Raw genomic sequence first — 18,356 nt, forward strand, 5'->3', positions numbered from 1 at the left:
ACCAGCTGTACTGCGCCTGCGCGAACCAGGGGGCGGGTTTGTTGTGCATGACGACATGTTTTGTTTTCTGCTCATTATATGGGGTTCTCTGAGCTAACAACACGGACAGCTGCGACTACAAAATATCCCCAGGTAAAAATGAGAATGACTGCTACAGGAGTCTGTTCTTAGTCAGTGACTTTATTGCTTGAATTTTTATCTCTTAGATGTTGTATTCATTTGCACTGTTTGGTTAACAAGACCTCCAGCCGGCTACATGACACAGTGATGCTAGTTGCTACCTAACGCTGCAGCTTTGGTGGATAGCTAGCTCTTATTTTGTATTACGCAGGTACAAATGGCTGAAATTAAATGAGTTTCCTGCCCTCCACTTAGCTTACTTGAATCAAGAAACAACCACAAAAGAGTCCGAAACAAAGCGTAATATCGCGAACATTAAGTTTTAATGCGACCTAACGTAACGTTAGCCTCGGATTGGGGGGATCACTATCTTTGGTAGGTAATGTCAGCAAGTGAAGTTTAGTTTTTTAGTTTAAGTTTTTCGTAGCTTTGTACCACGCAATTGCGTTTAACTGTGTTGCATAATGTTAAATTCGGTTTATATTGTTATCCCATTCATATAATAATTAGAACACGTCTGACTATTCCTGGAAACAACACTAAATACTAAATGAATTGACCCTGACTGAAGTTATTCTGTGTCTACCAGCCATAGACAGTACTGTTTGAATTCGAGAAGTTAGGATAGTATTTCGCACCTAAACCGGATTCAGACAAGGACAACATACTGAAGTTTGCGGTCACCCTTTTCAGCTATCTAATGTGTCTTTACTTTTCATTGTCATCTCTGTTGGTTTCAATTCATTTCACAACATCATGTAACTGAATTTGCACAACCATCTGGGGAAATAGGTAATCCATTACTCTGTGCTTTTAGTGTTCAAGGTTATGCTATTATTGCTTAATTATTCAGTGACGTGCAACACATGAAGTATTAACTCTAACAACTCAGGCATGCATGATGTTGTTAAATATTCTTCTTCATTGCTATCCAGATCCCAACTAAAGGCATTATTTTACACCCCTATGTGTGGAGTATACATTTTCCATGCCCTTCTTCATGGATCTAACCCCTGCTGCCTGCACATTTAAGTTAACCTATTCCTCTTTTGCACTCGTTGTTAATCATTGTAGATGAATTTTAGTGTCTGTGGGGTAAGACTTTGATCATATTAGGGTGACGAGGTCCTTTAAAGTAACTATTGTTGCCTGTAGCAGCTAGTAATGATTAATGACCTTACTAGAAAAATGTCAGATACTGTGAAGTCTTTTCTAAGTTTCTGGTTGGCCTTAAACTCCTTCTTACAGTGACCTTGTACTGGTGTACAAGAAGACAAAGCCATGGGGAATACAAGCAGTGAGAGGGCTGCCATGGGCCAGGGGGAGAAGGCTCAGCGGAGGGATAGCCGAGGAAACAAGGAGGGAGAGAGACCAAAAATCCTGATGGACAGCCCCGAGGATGCAGATATGTTTCATGGTGAAGACATGAAGGTAAGTTCTTCTACTGTCTAAAGTAAAGGTTTTTCATTTACCAACATAGTCTTGACTGTTGACCTTTAAACATAGGGTTCAATAATTATTGTTGTTGCATGGATATTTTAGGCTCCTTTAGAGAAAGAAGAGTTTCTTGCATGGCAGCAAGACTTAGAAGCAGACGACAAAGGGCCAACTTTAGACCGGCCAACAGTATTTCGCTGGACTGGAGATGGAAAAGAGGTCTTCCTGTCTGGATCTTTCAACAACTGGGCCAATAAGATTCCACTAATAAGAAGGTAATGGGATGCTAAAATGTGTGATTGTGGGTTCAATTGTCACTGTTTGTCTGTTATAATTCTTAACAAATGTCTAGCTACTTCATACAAACAGTTTACTGTTCCCTTTGTAAGGCAATACAACTCAAATATATGATTTTCTTTTTGTTAAAAGCCTGGTTGTTTCAGGGAGGAAAAATGCTGATTGAACTCAAATTTGATTTAAAGACTTTATATGCGCTGCAACAACTTGCGCTGCAACAACTTGCGCTGCATTGTTGTGTTAGCATGCTAATGCTAGTGATCTTTATTATGCTCGCATCTTCAGTGTATGTAAATTTACCTGAAATGAGCGTGATCTAGAAACACAGTTAAGCAGTGAGTTCAGTATGTTATTCTTCTTTTCTCTAGTCCCTCAATTAAACAACTTTTATACGTGAGGGGAGGAGCCGGCCAGCCGTCTGGGCGATGTAAACAAAGTGAAGATAGGACTCTGAAAACATCACAGACAGTGAGACTCGGGTGTTACACCCATTGTAGACAGTCATGACTCACAGAGTTATTTTCCGAGGATATACTTGATTTCTATTATATTTAAGTGTGAAAAATCACATAGAAAGCCTTTAATCTCTTAGTGTATGTGAGTCAGGTTATTTAAATCTTAGTAGTTAGAGGACATACATATAATTGATGAGGTCAAAGATTTAAAGAGAGGTACTGTGTTAACTCACCTTTATGCAAAATGTCTCCCTTGTCATCTCTCAAAGTCAGAACACCTTTGTTGCTATTGTCGATCTACCTGAAGGGGAGCACCAGTACAAGTTCTACGTGGATGGCCAGTGGACCCACGACCCTGCTGAGGTTAGAAATGACTCTTAAGAATAAGAGCTACTGTTCAACAAGCTATATGATCAGCTCTCCATGTAACTAGGAAGGAATTATGTGTTTTACTACACTTCATGTATTGGCTTTCTAAGACTTGGTGGGGATTATGTTCATATATACATGTTTGATTTAAAGTGTTTGTTTGTTTTTTTTACTCCCAAGGATTTAAGATAATCATTCCATTTTGTTAACTTCAAAATTTTAGTGAGGAAATGTGTAGCAATGGAGAATTGTTGTAAGCTTATTTGTTTATTTTTAGACACTTGTTTTTATTTATTAGTGTAATCATTTTCCACATGTGCGTTGCTTGACGGGATACTTTAGTCAAATACTTTTACAGTGTTGTTTTTCTTCTTGTACGATTAGTTTATTATTTGGGGCTTTAGTTTTTAAGTGATCTGTCGGTATGGTCTTTATGTTTTCTCACAGCCAGTTGTAACAAGTCAGTTGGGGACAGTCAACAATATCATCCAGGTGAAGAAAACTGACTTTGAGGTGTTCGATGCTCTAATGGTAGACTCTCAGAAGTGCTCCGACATGTCAGGTAATTTATTTGTTTTACTTTACATACTTTATTAATCCCTGAGGGAAATTCTGGTTTACACTCTGTTATTGAGAGGCATGCTTCTCACACACACACATGCACAAACACGACCTGTGGACATGCATTAGTTGAGAGATGTCAGAGTGGGGCTGATACACACTGCTACACAGGGAGAGCACCAGAGTGTTTGGGGGTTCTGTACCTCGGTAGTACTTGGGAAGTGCTCTGACACCCCTCCAGCTACGGTCCTGAACCGGCGACCCTCAAATTCCCAACCCAAGCCCCCACAGACTGAGCTACTGCCACCCTAATAAGTGCTGACAACAGCCTTTTCCCATCTGATTTGTAATGTTTTGTCTTTTTAAGCTGGTTTAGAAGGATATTCTCTCAGCATTTGATCACTTTGGTCACACCAATTAAATAGTCAACCATAATATTTGAGATCATAATGAATACTTTCTATTGTGTGAACAGAGGTCTTGATTTTAAAACAGGTTTATGGAAATATTTGAAAATCATGTTTTGGTTGTTTTGCCTCAGTCAGACATTTTTGCCTGTCCTCCTTGTCATTAGACCTCTCCAGCTCTCCTCCTGGGCCTTATCATCAGGACGCCTATGTTCCTAAGCAAGAAGAGAAGTTTAAGTCCCCACCCATACTCCCACCTCACCTGCTACAGGTTATACTCAACAAAGACACTGGCATTTCTGTAAGTAGCTGTGATGAAATTCATCCAGATCTACAGATTATAATAAGTCTTTAGTAAACATTACTCATGTAAAATTCTCATTTTCCTCCTTTTACAGTGTGACCCTGCATTACTCCCTGAACCCAACCATGTCATGCTAAACCACCTCTACGCTCTCTCCATTAAGGTAAGGCCCCCACATTGACTGCATTACAGCAAATATACAGTAAATGGTTTCTGCACCATGTTGCTGCTGAGATGTGGGAAAACTTTCAGTGGTGACACTTGAGAAATCACCAGCTTTGTTAGCACTTTTAATACAAACTGTGAGCTGCTGCAGCTGCTTGTAAGCTTTCACATGGCTTGCCGAACACATTGTATCTGGTTTGTGCATACAATGATAACACGCTGGCAACAGGGGAGCTGAAGTAAAGATAATTGCCTTCTTTTCACACATTGTTTCTGGAAAAACAAACTGTGAATGTGATATATTAATAGCAGCTGCAGTGTCAGATAAAAAAGAAAACCCACAAGAAGAGTACACACTTGGATTTCCATGTAAACAAGACACATTATTTTCCATGCCAATTTGCAACGGCTCAGACAGCCAGCTGTTGACTCCACTGGTTGTCCTTCCCTGTGATGGTACAAAGGTAAATAAGTGTGGGCTTCGTAGCTGTGATCAAACGGTTATACAGGAAACGGATGTTTTTTCATATATGGAAAAGGGAAATAAAAGCTCAGAGAAAAGATTTTATCATTAGTAGACTTTTACAAGGTGATACAAACGGAAGAGTTGTATGTGCACTGTTTTCAAACTATATTTATTGGACAAATCAGAATGACATCTGGACATTTCAGAACACATTTTTGTGTTTGAGTAATTCCCTGCTATTGGATAGCTGAGCCAAACTATAAGCAACAGTGCTTAAGGTGTTGCTTACTTTTTAGATACATGGGGAAGCACAGGGGATGATGCACAAAGACTCGCAACACTGTGGCTTTCAATACTTATTTATTTGCTATTTGCCCGACCGGGCTCTACATTAGGTTCTGTACTGGTGTTATTTATCTCAAAGTAGAGCAAAATAGATTGAGCTTTAAAGCACAGGGATTGAACATGATTTACAGTTAATGATTTTCTAAACAAAAAAATTAGATGCTGACACCACAATAAAGGCTCACCTTCTGTAGCTTCAAAATAAAAGCCCTGCTGCTGTAAGTCTGTGGTAAAAGCACTTTTAAGGATGGGTTCAAAGTATTTAAATGGTTCTCTTGAACAACAAATGTTTTTTTTCATTTAAGACCTGTTACTAATCTCAGATGCTTCACATAGAAGGGGTGGGGGACATAAACTAGTAAAAGCTCCCATGAGGAGTTTTTAACAGGTTGTAAATCATACTGGAATTGAAGCTTCAATAGGTGGCTTAAAAACCACTGAATGTATTTTCAAATGTGATTTTCATTCATTGTGTCTGAACGGCTGTAAACTCTACTGTATTGCAGCTGTTATAGCTGACATGTTTTTTCTATGAAAATAAGAACAGGAATAAAGTAGAGGGACATTATAATGCCTGCCTCAGTGTTGAGGATTCCTGAGTGGAGCTGGAGCACATTGTAGAGATTAGTGCATGGCCCTCCCTCTAATCTCTTTGGTTGACTTTATGTTTACTGCACATGGTTTGACTGATACCATTGTTGCCATCAGCCCACTTGTCCCTTTGCTGTAAGCATGTTTTCATGGTTAAGAAGTTATGCTTTTTTTTAAAGTAATGTCCTGTGTTGTACATTTTCTTCACAGGATGGAGTGATGGTGCTCAGTGCAACACATCGTTACAAGAAGAAGTATGTGACCACTTTATTATACAAGCCCATCTGAGTGACAACAGGCTTGTATATCCAAGTATGTTAACTGTACACTGAGTGTACAAAATATAAACTCTGCCTGTTTCCTTCTTAAAATAGAGGGAGCAGGTGAATCCAGGTTGTGAGTTAGACCTGCTGAATCCACATCCTGGCCTGGAGGGGTTCAAATCTGTTTGTAGAGGTCATTTCAATTGATTTATTCTTGTTTTGTACTACATAGTGTCCAGGAATTTGACCATTTGTACTCTTTATCCAAATTTGAGAAGGCCGGAGGTGATTATAATGAGAATCCCAAATTATCTAGCACTATTAAGAAGCTCTGAGATTTTATCTTGTACACTCAGTGTATATCCATTATTGTTATACTCATCTCTTTAGGATGATAAATGTCACTCAGTTACCCCAATCTTTTATAATCTGCCTTTTATTCATTCACTGATTGCCATTTACAGCAACACACTGTTTGCTTGTTAGAGATAGAGAGGCAGTTATTATAGGGTAGTACTCTATGTCTGACACAAAATCAGACATAAATGTTCTGAAGAGGATTTATAATCCTGGCCAAATCTGACTGAAAGTTGTCCAATCATGAGTTTTCCATGATGAAGAAGACAGCAGCGGTACAATCAAGAATGTAAATATAAAGGTCAAAGAAAGGAAAAAAAAAATGCACTGCAGTAGTTCTCCACTGATTTTATTTTCATGTTTATCTTGAGAAATATTCATTTATTTATAGTCACACAGTGCACAGTAGAACATGAATACCCTTTGTGAAGTATTTAGTGTTGTTTATTTTATTTCTACAGTCTTTGATGATGTTTTTTTATAGTTAGAAGTTGTCTTCAAGACTTGAGTGGGAAATGTGTCCTAGCATATTGGTTGCGTGGGTTAAAGGAAGAATGTGCAACTTTTTGATCCAGTAGATGTTGCCCTTGAGCTCCAGCATTAAACCAAATCAAAACCTCTGTTTGGCGACTCCTCCGCTCTCCTCCAGCGGCACACCTCCAACCTCTCCCCCTTCGTATCCTCACAAAGGAGTTATGAATTAGATTGCACCATTAAGCACAAGCGGTAGACAAAATTGGCCTTTTCTTGAGCTGCAATTGCCTTAGTCCTGCATTGTTGTGTTAGCAGGCTAATGTTAGCACACTTTGGTTTGCTCATAGCTTCATATTGCACATAAATTCACACGGAATTAACGTGATCTTAACTCACTTAAGTGACATCCAAATAAGCAGTGTGTAGGTTAAATTCTTCTTTTCTGTGGTCCTTGACTAAAACAGCTTCATACGCAAGACCATCTCGTCCATGTAAACATGATGTAAACACAGCTCTGACAACAATACAGCTGGAGGGACTTGAGCTTCTCACTCATTGTAGACAGTCATTTACAGAGGATATACTTGATTTCTGCTGTATTTAGGTGTAAAATGTTGCACATTCTTCCTTGAAGACAAGCCTATGTTAAGATCAAAAATACAACCATGTTTTAATTTTCAATCATTTTGCCTTTACTAAATAATGATTTTATTGGTTTTGCATGGCAATGGTCACATTTATTTAGAAAGAAGAATATGCATACAGTGTATGTACACTCAAATCCCGCCAATGTGTCAGGAGAATAAATCTTACCCTTTTTGTTCGTCGAAGCAGGTCAATGCATTTCAAAGATATACTCATACCAGATGGTGTAGTCAGTATGGCGTCAGTGTGTGATCCATACAATGTCGTCAATCTTGATGGCAGTGATGGAGATTTTTCAGATGAATTCATGATTGATGAAAAAATGATTTAAAGAAGAGAAAAAAGGTCCAATGATTTAGTCAAAGAAAGTTGAATGAAAAAAAGAGCTTGAAGAATTAGAACCTGAAGGACCATCACGGGATCACATGTCAGAGCTGTTCTGTTGTAGATTTTATTTTTTTTAAATAGTTTCCCGTCTGTGTGTGCATTTCATGAAGTCTGACAGGTTGTATTAGTTTAAGTTAAAGATATGACATGTAGCATCTATTTACATCAATGTTTCATTTACAAATAGTCGATCATGGAATCATTTTATTTAACAATTTATTATGCTACATCTATTTTTGTTGTAAGCTGTAGGCCAGTAGAGGATGACAGTCTCCTCAGTATAAGACTACTACTTCTTCTGTTTGGTCAGAACTATTATAGTCGTGATGTATTTATGCTCGAATGTTTGTATTTCAAATGAATTGCAGTATCATTTCAAATGTTGATCATTCTAACCAAGTAGGCAATTTTTTGTTTGGAGAGATATTTGTATTAAAATCATTTCAAAATGGACATGTGGATTGTCTTTTTATATCAGTCTTTAACTCAGAAAATGACTAGCATTAGTTATCATGTATATATTTGTATTTTCTCAGCATCATTCTCATACACAGGAGTCCATGTAAGGCAGTGGCTAACTACTTCACATAGACTCACCTTAGGGCCTCCTGCAGTGATATTTAAACAACTAGTCTTGTACCAATCACTTCTATGATCAACCACAACATAAACATCAAGCTCCTCGGAAATAACATTTTGAACAATTTATCTTCAAGTACCCAAATGAGAAGAAAAACTAATTATAACAAAAACGTATTTACAGTTAAAAATAATGCACACCTTTTATCAGCACTAAAAGGGACAAATAATGTTCAAAGCATCATCATTATATTAAAATAGGTAATGCATATCACTTCATTTACCGGTACATTGAATCCAGGAAATGTTCAAAGCATGTTTCACCCATATCAATGACTCCAGGAAATGACAGACAATCACACTGTGACAGTCATATTGCCTGAGAGAAAATGAAAAAAAACAACAACTGTAATGAATTCCCAGATGTGATGGTAAATCTAAAACATTCTCCTTCATTGTCAAATTATCACCATTTAGGTCCAGGATTTCCATGCCTCTATAAATGTTGGGACATTTTCATTTGGAACTTTTATTTGCTGGAATAGTCAGTCACAAATGACATCCAAATAAGACATTTTGTCACTAAGTGTCATACAGGCTCAAACACACACACTGGGTTTCCCAACATCTCTGACCCAAGAGTCCAAAATAATGTTATGAACCCCTACACTTATGTACATTTCTTTTCTTCCGGACCCCCTCTGTAATTTTAAGGAAAATCAAAGAAGGTAGATTATAAAAATCCCTGCTTTGGCCATGTGAACAGACAATCTTTACAATTAGTTTTGTAGTCTACTCCATCCAATAAATCAACAAGTCATGACCAAAACCAGGGTGTATCAACAATAAGACAAGATCAGGACTGTGACTGATTCAAAATGGTTGGAGGACTACAACCAAGGCATTTAGAGAAGGTTCAAGTGAAGACCAGTCCTCAAATCCATGTGAAAAGTCCTCATTCCCATGTAATCAACCAAAGGTATCATATCAAGTTCCTCTTCCCTGCTATTGGCATATGAGTCAAGGTTTTGGTTGCATTTGAAGAGGCCATTTTGCATTCAATCACATTAAAATAATCACAGGCAATTCTGCCAGTGATCCTGTCAATAACCACTGCTGGTGTTGGAAGATGAGGCTTTATTTTCCAATTTATGACAATGGTGTTGGTCAAAGTAAAGCAAAGGGCTCTGTGCTGTTAAGTTAAGAGTTTTCCACTCCAAAAAATGGAACACAAGTAAAAGAAAAAGGGACTGACATCATTACTTTTGTAAAATTAGTCTTTTCTTCATGTTAGTATAGTACATACGGACCTAGCTTGGATCCCTATCTCCAGGGTTGAGTAACTCTACAAGGGAAAATCAAACATGTTAACAACAGGGCTCAGATGTTCCCAAAGTGTGGGAATCTCCTCCTGGCTTTACATATGCAGGTCTCTGCAATAATCTCAGAGTTTGTGCATTATGAGTCCTGTGACCTTTAGTGGTATGAACAGCTGTTGGGACATGTCCCAAGGTCTCTGACTTGATATATAAAGAGAATAGGATGTCAGAGGGAGTGCTACTGTGCGACTGACCTCCCTACTGACAGGATGAAAACCCTCCAGTTTCTGTTTCTCGTGGCTGTAAGCCTCTCTCTTGGTGAGTATATTGTAGCTTCACCAGGGCTATCCTGCATCTGCATGTGTGGCGCTTTCTGATTGTGTCTTTTTGTCACTTCAGCCCAGTCCATGGACTACAAGGCACTCAACCAGTTTAGAAACATGATCCTGTGTGTGATGCCTGACAGCTGGCCTGTCTTGGACTACGCTGACTATGGCTGCTTCTGTGGGAAAGGAGGCTCTGGCACACCTGTGGATGATCTGGATAGGTCATGATTCATTCAATAAGCTTGCGAAATTGAAGGGGGTAAAAAAACATGTTTTTTCAAATGTTGTCTTGTTTTGCCTTCTGACCCCATAGGTGCTGTTATGTGCATGATCTGTGTTACAATGATGCCATGCAGCACCCCGAGTGCTGGCCCATCCTCGACAATCCCTACACCGAGTTCTACGCCTACAGCTGTGACGAGGCAAACAAGAAGGTCACCTGTGGCAGTAAGTACTAAAAATACTAGATCTTCTAAACTTAAGTTGCTGAGAAAACGCTAGCATGCATATTGTCCTTCTTCAGTACTAAACTGTCAGTATTGTCCCAGACTAATGTCATCGAGGTTCCATTAAGTTAAATTTAAGACTTCTACTGTTGTAATAATACTGATGCTGCTAGTTCAAAGGAATTGTTGTCACAGAGACCTCTCTTACTATCCTCTTCAGACAACAACAATGAATGTGAGATGTTCATCTGCGAGTGCGACAGGAAGGCTGCCGAGTGTTTTGCCAAAAATCCTTGGAACCCAGAGCACGAGCATCTGCCCAGTGACCAATGTCAGTAAAAAACAAACTGTATTAGGATTTTTTGCCTGGTTTTAAAGTGCTATTTGGTTAAGAGAAAACACAACACACATTGTCAATTTGTTGAGGACCCATTAGCTTATTATAAATAATCACACAGATGTAACATTCTGGCACAAAGTATTCAGGATTCCTATTTGGCTTACAATGATTTTGTGTGACCTTTAACATTCCATTATTACCTCCATCTGTAAAGGTATATATATATGTTTGTTTTGAAATTGTGATAATAAACACAATTTTCCCTGCATCTCTTATGTCCCATCACTTGCTCTTGTAGTTTGAAAGGTTGAAGCATAACAGAAACACACAATCTGGACAGCAACAGGTACAAACCAATAGTTTTCTATCCTCTGAATTTAGCCAAGTCATAAGTTCATGATCTGATACACATACACACATACCCTCCCACTCTTTCCTGTTAAGAGACCAGCTGTCTGTCCAAGAAACTTCTAGGAAACGGTCTTTATATAGCACACATGTTGTAATTGCTCAGTATGATAATTGCCCATAAAAGGATGATTGGGATGTTATAAAAGAACTGCTCAGGCAGAAATAAACAGAAGGCTTATTTTACAAAGGTAACTCACCTGAAGTCACCATAGAGGGCACTGCTATCTACCTTTTCTGTCTTCTGTCTACAGTATGAAGCCATGCTTTGAACCATAATACATTGTGCTAAGATAATTATTTATTTTAAAGACGAAATAGTTACATTAACATTGTAATACAACACATATTTACATTGCAGGTAGTTAATTGTTGTTTCAGATAGCTTTATTGTATTTTATCTTACAGACAGAAATGAAGATAAAAATTACACCAAAACATAAAAACTGATGGATTCATGCCACCACCATTATCTGAACACTCAGTAGGATATTTTTTCTGGATTAACGTGCACAACCAAAGTATATGTTGGCTGTCAGTATGCAATAATCACACAATTCATAGTGATTCTACGGTTAACAACACAACGCATGCCACAATTCAAATAGTGTAGAAGCCATGAGGTCAACAAGAAACAAAAAAATACATCTTTTGGTCAATTTCCTCAGCCTGATCTTCAAAGTTTTCTCTCCCTTATTTATGTTTAAAGGAGCAATATGTAATTCTGACACCTAGTGTTTAAAATGGGCAATGCAGTCCAAATTCTCTCAGAAGCCTCTGTGTTAGCTCTGTATCGGTCTGGAAACCTTTCTGCGCTCTAACCTCTCTGCATTACTCAAAAGCATCTCCAGTATTTATCCTAGTTTGAAGAAAAACGCAGAGGCTTTTAGGTCGGGTAGAATCAGTTATATCTGAGCCAGTTTGTTTGGCAGTTTTTATCGCTGCAACACCTGTATGTTTGCCGTTTGCCTGGCAAACCGAGGGGGCAAACACGACTTGAACAGCCGTGGGAGGGTGTCCTTGAAACCGCCTACCTTCTCTGGTCAAATAAAGAAACGAACCATTCCGCACTAAAATCCAAACTTCAGTCGGACACTCTGGCTGCTGCAGGGTTGAGATAGAAGCCAGAACTTCAATATAGCATGTTTCCTTATTGTCTGGTGATAAAGTAAGGTCGATTTATGATTTAATTCAGTAGATATCTTACATATTGGACCTTAAATTAACAGGAAGGAAAAAAGTCTTTGCAAGCATATTCATACAAGTTTCTTAATCTACAGAATGAAACAGAAATATAATGACGTGTTCATCTGTGTGAAAGGGTTGGCAGAAAAAAAATCAATCAAAGCACAATATGATATGGTAAAGTGTGTCTGAGAAAGTTTTCTAAAAGAATGCCCTGTTTCTCTTTGATTATATATGTCTTTAAGTGACTGAAGAAAATAAAACTCACCTTGAAGAATACTGGAATATCTTCATTCATTTTAAGAAAAAAAAAGGGCGTATTCAATGTCATGTGGTCAGAGGATTATAGCAACAAAGAAATAAGTCTGAAAGTGTTTCTTTTATTTTAACCTGACAAAGCGTTTCCCCCAACTTCTTTCATTGATTAAAAAAAAAACAGGAAGTAAGGGAGATTATTTTCAGATAATAATTATTTTCTCAATTTTTCTTGAGTAATAAGAACAGAATGGAAAATAGACAATCACATTTGTTTCTTTTACTGCCCATCAGGACTTCTGTACAACTCGATTTAACATTTCTAAAATATCTTACTCTATCTAGCAATTATGCAAAATGATCAAGGCCCTATCGGATAAATCTTAGTCGCTTTGAGATTATTTGGCACCAGAATAAAACATATCTGGTCACTGCAGCCTAATGTCTTTGTTTTTATCTAGCCACTGCTCTATACTCTATACTGTACACTGTCTACTGGTAATTGCAGCTGTGGCTTCGGTGCATTGGATCTGTCTTCAGGCTATTGTTCAGAACACACCAAGCATCAGCACTCTGAGCTCCAGCAGCTGGCGGTTGGTCACTAACCACCTGTGACTGCTGCTGGAATAAAAAAATGAAATGAAATATTATCTACTGTAGCTTACGCATTGCTGAGCCACACACAAACACTGACTGTGGAGATGAGCTTTCTCATCACAGGAACCCTCTCTTCACATTTCGATTTGCCAAGGGTCTTATGGTGTTCCAGACAACATCACAAAAGGTTTCATTTTTCTTCAGTGCCTTGCGAAACACCCACGTTCGTCTTGTTTGATCATGACATCATGTCTAAAAGTAGTTACAAAAATTATTCATAATCTGCCTGCTTTTGAAATTGTTGAAGAAAGTTACTTCGGCTTAACTTGACAGTCAATTATTTCAAATCACAGTTTCAGAAGTAAACCACAAAACTCTGTTAGGCTCCTTCCACACACAACACACACACACACACACACACACACACACACACACACACACACACACACACACACACACACACACACACACACACACACACACACACACACACACACACACACACACACACACACACACACACACATAGTGAAAGCCAAGTTGTTAATTGCAAATGACATATCAGACATTTTCACTCCTCACTGGTTCCTGTGTTCCAAGTATTGATTCCTGGAATACAGACTTTAAAAAAAATCATTCTTGTTACTCACATCTCTTCTCACTCTACTGTTAATATTCTGTAATTGTCTCAAAGTGTCAATTATTCTTTGGTTTGACTCCAATTTTGGAGTCAACTTGAAAATGAAAGCTGCAGGAATCACAAGTTAATTTTTGTTTTGTATCCTTCCAGAACACATTTTATGTCTTAAATCATTTAAGTTACCAAGGGAACATAAACTCACCCTTATCTTTATTAAATTACTGTTCAATGGAAACATCAACAAAAAAACAATACACTGCCCCAATAATTGTATTAAGCTACCTTTGTTTTGGTCAAGCCATACATAATTAGATTGATTAAGAAAGACAGGAAAGAGCCTGTCTTAATGTCATTGCCATTCAGCTTCTTCAACGTTGATAAAATTAACACATGTTGGAGTATCCTTCAGCCAAATACTGATCCCTGAATAGCCATAGTTTTATAGCCATAGTTTTGAATGAGTGCATCAATGGGGTAAATACAGTAGAGTACTGTAGCTAGTGTGAACCACCTCATGTGCTCAGAATGCTAGAAACACCATTTTTTACTTCGGTTTATAAACCATTCGCTGTTTGCATCGATTGTCGTTATGCCTTAGTTTTGTGCTTTTGACATTATTTGTATGAATTCACACAAAAGAGACTTTGTAAATAAATTGCTGTGCTATGAGGGTGGGGTTGTAGGGATGAACTGGACAGAAATTGGCAAATATTGTTCCTATTCCAATCCTGCTAACCACTATGAAAAAGAGACACACTTTAATACCCCAGCTGCTGCATCAAACTGAAAAATAAAGTGAAATTAGAGGTACCCCTCCCCTCTGGGAATGTTATAATCTATCATAACCATTCACTTTTGGGGCATTTAAATCAGATAGGACAATACAAAAGTTACCAGGGATCAAGGGAAGAGGGAAAGATGGCTTTGATATGAATTGTCAGTCCTTGGCTTGATACACCTTGCAATGTACATTACAACACTGTGGTATACGCCCTAATGATTAGCCTAGTTACAGTAACATTTGTGATTGTTGTGATGATGTCATGTCTTAGGTATTTGAATGTAACAAATCATTCAAGGGTAGCTAATGATTGTCCCTTTAACATGTGACAAAGTTAGACTTTCGAATGTGGGCTTATTCAGCATCATTGGTTAAGCATTTGTTAAAGTTTTAGCTCCTGAAAAACTCACTCGTTTTAACCAAACTGTTCCAAATATTGCACATATGCAATCTAAATTGACACATGTTTGCAAGAATCATGAAAGGAGTTTGTAGTATACCTACATGTAACAGCTTCTTGTAGGTTTTATGTCTTGTTCCAAGGTTCTGTACTGCTCATCATTCATGGGCTGCTAAGAGGAAGAGGAATCTAACAGCTTCTAAGAGAAGTCAAACACTGTTGAGTGACATACATAAGAATTACTTTTTGGCTAAAAGGTGTGTAGACATGCTACCTGTGCCGTCTGCTCACATGGGACGCTAAAGCTGAGTTCACTTGCCAAATTTGGCAATTTGAATTGGGCAGTGGTCCAGGGAAGAGACTAGCCTGAAAGAGAAGAAAGAACAGGTGTAACAGAAACATGACTAAGAAGGGGTGGGAAAGGGGAGGCAGACAGTATTTAAATCACACCTTTATCCGCCACAGTATCCGACGCTGACTCCACCCTGGCTTGTAAGCACATGCCTATGTAGTCTCCAAAGCACATGCCGGCCCTGATGCTGCCATGGTTACTCACTATTTTGCCAAACTGATCATGTTCAGGACAAAGAGTAACAACTCCCAGCGTGTTATTCCACTTTCACAACAGGTAGGGGAATGTCTAGAACAGACTCTCCTATGCAAATCCTGTGTGCCACTCTGCCCAGGGGATGTGTCTGTTTGTTGACTTATTCTGTCTGGTATGCATGACATACCCGGGGAAAAGACACATCGGAAATCTGAGCCTGAGCCAAGACAATTAATGTCTGTGAAAGTACATCACAAACATAGATCATTGTTTCATGCTTTCTCTGTGCTTGGAGTAAATAGGTTACAGGCTAAGAGCTCTCCTTTTACACTTTCCCTGTAGGGCCCCTGTATCGTAATCAGGGATTTTGTGTCACACACATGTTTTACTTAAGTAAAAGCTGAGCTGCGTTTGTACATTTGCACGTTATTAATAATCTAACTTCCACAGAGTGAAAAAAAAAAGAGTGCAATGGTTGTTTTTTTCCAATAAAAAGGTTTAATCAGACATGTATATTGCAGCATATCAATTCACATTTCAGCAGGGTGGGTGAACTCAGGTGGGTAACATTTTCCCCCCAATTTTCAAAAAGTTCATACTTTTCATGCTTTTGGAAATAAAGCTCTATCTTTCTAAAGTATATTAACATCAGTTTTCATATTATTGACATATTCACATAGCTCTGTTCACAATGTGTGGACTGCACTTCCTAAACGAACACAGTATCCCAGTCTGCTTGGACCCTTCTCGATAAGCTACCCTGAAAGTAACAGGGATCAGCATATTTTTGCAAATTGTGGGACACATTTGAGGGCCAAGATGGCTGCTGATATTTTGAAAGTGTAGGGTAAAAGCAGTTGGCAGTGCCCTGGTTAGCATTAGCTCTGTCTTTTTCCACATAGATTGTATAGTTCTGTCCATTGTTGTCGTCCCAGTGTGTTGTTGCTCCAGCTCCGGTTTTAAGCGACACGCAGAACTCAAATCTGTCCTCTGGATCTATGTTCTTTGGTAAGCTTACGTCAAAGGCAAACACATCCACCTCTGAACCACCAAAACGCTGCTGATGCAGGAATGTGCAGGGGACGTCATGATGGCTCCGCCAAGAGTCAAAGGTCACCCTTACATGCACAGCCTTGTCAGTGCTGACATGAGAGACACGCACTCTGCCGTTCAAAGTGTTTTCTGAAATGTTGCAGCTTTCCAACTGTACACGCATCTCTCGCAGACGTGCCAGAGAAATGTCTAGGACTGGCTGAGGGAAACCCAGCCTCAACTTGTGGCGCTGCAGTTTGTTTGAGAGGGTCTGCTGCTGCAGTTTGTTTGAGAGGGTCTGCTGCTGCAGTTTGTTTATGGGTGACTGTTGACCTTGGAATCTGACCGGGACAGGTTTCATCACCAGAGTAGGAGTAGGGATAGAGGAGCCGGGGATAAACATGCGCACAGCAGTAAGGGCCAGTCCTTTAGCATCTGCAAACACCACACGCTTCTTGTTCTGACCGCTGCTGTCTTTGCGGAAACAGCTCCGAGGCCCTGAGTACACAGGAGAGGAGGGCAGCGTTGAATATGAGGAGTGGCGGTGAGAAGGGGAGCGGCGGCTGACAGTCCTCTGCAGACATTGAGCTGGCCGAGAGCTTTGCTCTGCCGGTTTCAGAGAAGCACTGGACAGCAGTTCATACAGCGGTTGGCGCTGACTGAGGCTCAGACAGAGGGTGAGGTCGACAGGTATCACTCCTGGCTGTGGGTGACTCCCAAGAGCACTGAGAACTCTGAGAAAGGAGAAACAATGGAGTTGAAATATTGCCAAAGAATACAATATGCAAATTCAAGCATGCAGTGATTGGTATTGTAAGACATGAATATATACCAATGATCAAATTACCTTCTGTATCTTTTTACCTTGTTATCTTTATGAATCTATTTTCATATTTATCTATCTAATTTTTCTAGTTTTTTGTTAAACCAACAGCACAGGTAGAAATACAGTTAAATGAGTTTAATTTAAGCACAGTGACTTACCTTGTGAAGCTCATTTTCAAATTGAAGATTTGACTTGGTCAGTTGTCCTTGCCAGATGGCTACAGCAAAATCAGAATGATCTATGAGCAGGATTTAGGTTTAATGAGAAAAAAACCGCTTCTAACTGAACGTCAGTTATTCCAAATATTGAGTGCTCTTCATGACGCAAACAGCTCCCGAAAGTAGACTAAATAAAAAAAATAATGTCCTTAACCAAAGAGAGGGTGGCAGGTCTGAGCTGTCTCCGCTCTCTCACTTGGAGCTTATGTGCAGGGTGTAAACTAGAGGCTGAACCTTCTTTGACACCATATTTGCATGTTAGCAGAGTTCAGCCAATGAAGTGGATCTACTTTGTTCCTGCCCCTAAAGAACTGTTGCACAGAAAGTGAAGCGTGTTTACGGAAATATCACTTGTTTTAATCACTGAAAAACAGGCTCAGATCATATAAACTGTTTATCTTAAACCACAGATATAAACTGAAGACTTCAGAACAAAGAAAAGTCATGTATTTATATTCAAAGTTACATTTAAATTATGGGAAATTAAACCCTTTTAATCTGATTTGGTACTTCACCTTGGCATGGGATCTCATTTTGGGATTAAAGGAATGACTGTTTAAATTATTTCCTGTTTTGGGGGGTATTTCATCCTTTGTGTTGCTTGTTTCCCTCATGTGTATTTTTCATTGCTTTATTTCCAAGTTTAGCATTATGGTTTTTCCGTTTCATTTTGTAATTTCTTACCCCCCGTATTTTATTTTGTAGTTCTTGTCCAAAGTGTTTCTTGTCTTACTTCCTCCCTTCGTCCCGTTTCCGTCCATTTTGATTGTCCTCACCAGTTTCACCTGTGTCCCCTTGTCACACCTGTATCCAA

At 38.9% G+C, this 18,356-nt stretch overlaps 3 protein-coding genes across 3 annotated transcripts; 2 read left to right on the forward strand and 1 right to left on the reverse strand.

Annotated features, from left to right (window-relative positions):
- On the forward strand, positions 1-8,096 carry prkab1a (protein kinase, AMP-activated, beta 1 non-catalytic subunit, a). Its single transcript, XM_020630597.3, has 8 exons — positions 1-132; positions 1,369-1,551; positions 1,663-1,832; positions 2,579-2,672; positions 3,126-3,240; positions 3,814-3,947; positions 4,045-4,113; positions 5,728-8,096. Exons 2-8 carry the CDS (start codon positions 1,402-1,404, stop codon positions 5,803-5,805), a joined length of 810 nt encoding a protein of 269 aa, XP_020486253.1. The 5' UTR covers positions 1-132; positions 1,369-1,401; the 3' UTR covers positions 5,806-8,096.
- Positions 8,097-9,704: 1,608 nt separating this feature from the next.
- LOC109981683 (phospholipase A2) lies at positions 9,705-10,921 on the forward strand. Its single transcript, XM_020630594.3, has 4 exons — positions 9,705-9,859; positions 9,941-10,088; positions 10,181-10,314; positions 10,534-10,921. Exons 1-4 carry the CDS (start codon positions 9,811-9,813, stop codon positions 10,650-10,652), a joined length of 450 nt encoding a protein of 149 aa, XP_020486250.1. The 5' UTR covers positions 9,705-9,810; the 3' UTR covers positions 10,653-10,921.
- Positions 10,922-15,949: 5,028 nt separating this feature from the next.
- On the reverse strand, positions 15,950-17,744 carry ppp1r3c2a (protein phosphatase 1 regulatory subunit 3C2, duplicate a). The gene is made up of 2 exons (XM_029276757.2): positions 17,483-17,744; positions 15,950-17,232 (listed from the first exon to the last, which is right to left on the reverse strand). Exons 1-2 carry the CDS (start codon positions 17,494-17,496, stop codon positions 16,176-16,178), a joined length of 1,071 nt encoding a protein of 356 aa, XP_029132590.1. The 5' UTR covers positions 17,497-17,744; the 3' UTR covers positions 15,950-16,175.
- Between the last annotated feature and the right edge of the window lie 612 nt (positions 17,745-18,356).

The sequence above is a fragment of the Labrus bergylta genome, chromosome 17 (assembly GCF_963930695.1).
Source record: "Labrus bergylta chromosome 17, fLabBer1.1, whole genome shotgun sequence".
Classification (NCBI taxonomy): Eukaryota; Metazoa; Chordata; class Actinopteri; order Labriformes; family Labridae; genus Labrus; species Labrus bergylta.

Excerpts from the sequence above, each read along its gene's own strand:
- prkab1a (XM_020630597.3), top strand. The coding sequence starts at position 1,402 with ATGGGGAATACAAGCAGTGAGAGGGCTGCCATGGGCCAGGGGGAGAAG. Across the intron at positions 1,552-1,662 it reads TTCATGGTGAAGACATGAAG|GCTCCTTTAGAGAAAGAAGA; the intron begins GTAAGTTCTTCT and ends TGGATATTTTAG. Across the intron at positions 3,948-4,044 it reads ACAAAGACACTGGCATTTCT|TGTGACCCTGCATTACTCCC; the intron begins GTAAGTAGCTGT and ends CTCCTTTTACAG.
- LOC109981683 (XM_020630594.3), top strand. The coding sequence starts at position 9,811 with ATGAAAACCCTCCAGTTTCTGTTTCTCGTGGCTGTAAGCCTCTCTCTT. Across the intron at positions 9,860-9,940 it reads GGCTGTAAGCCTCTCTCTTG|CCCAGTCCATGGACTACAAG; the intron begins GTGAGTATATTG and ends TTGTCACTTCAG. Across the intron at positions 10,089-10,180 it reads CCTGTGGATGATCTGGATAG|GTGCTGTTATGTGCATGATC; the intron begins GTCATGATTCAT and ends CTGACCCCATAG.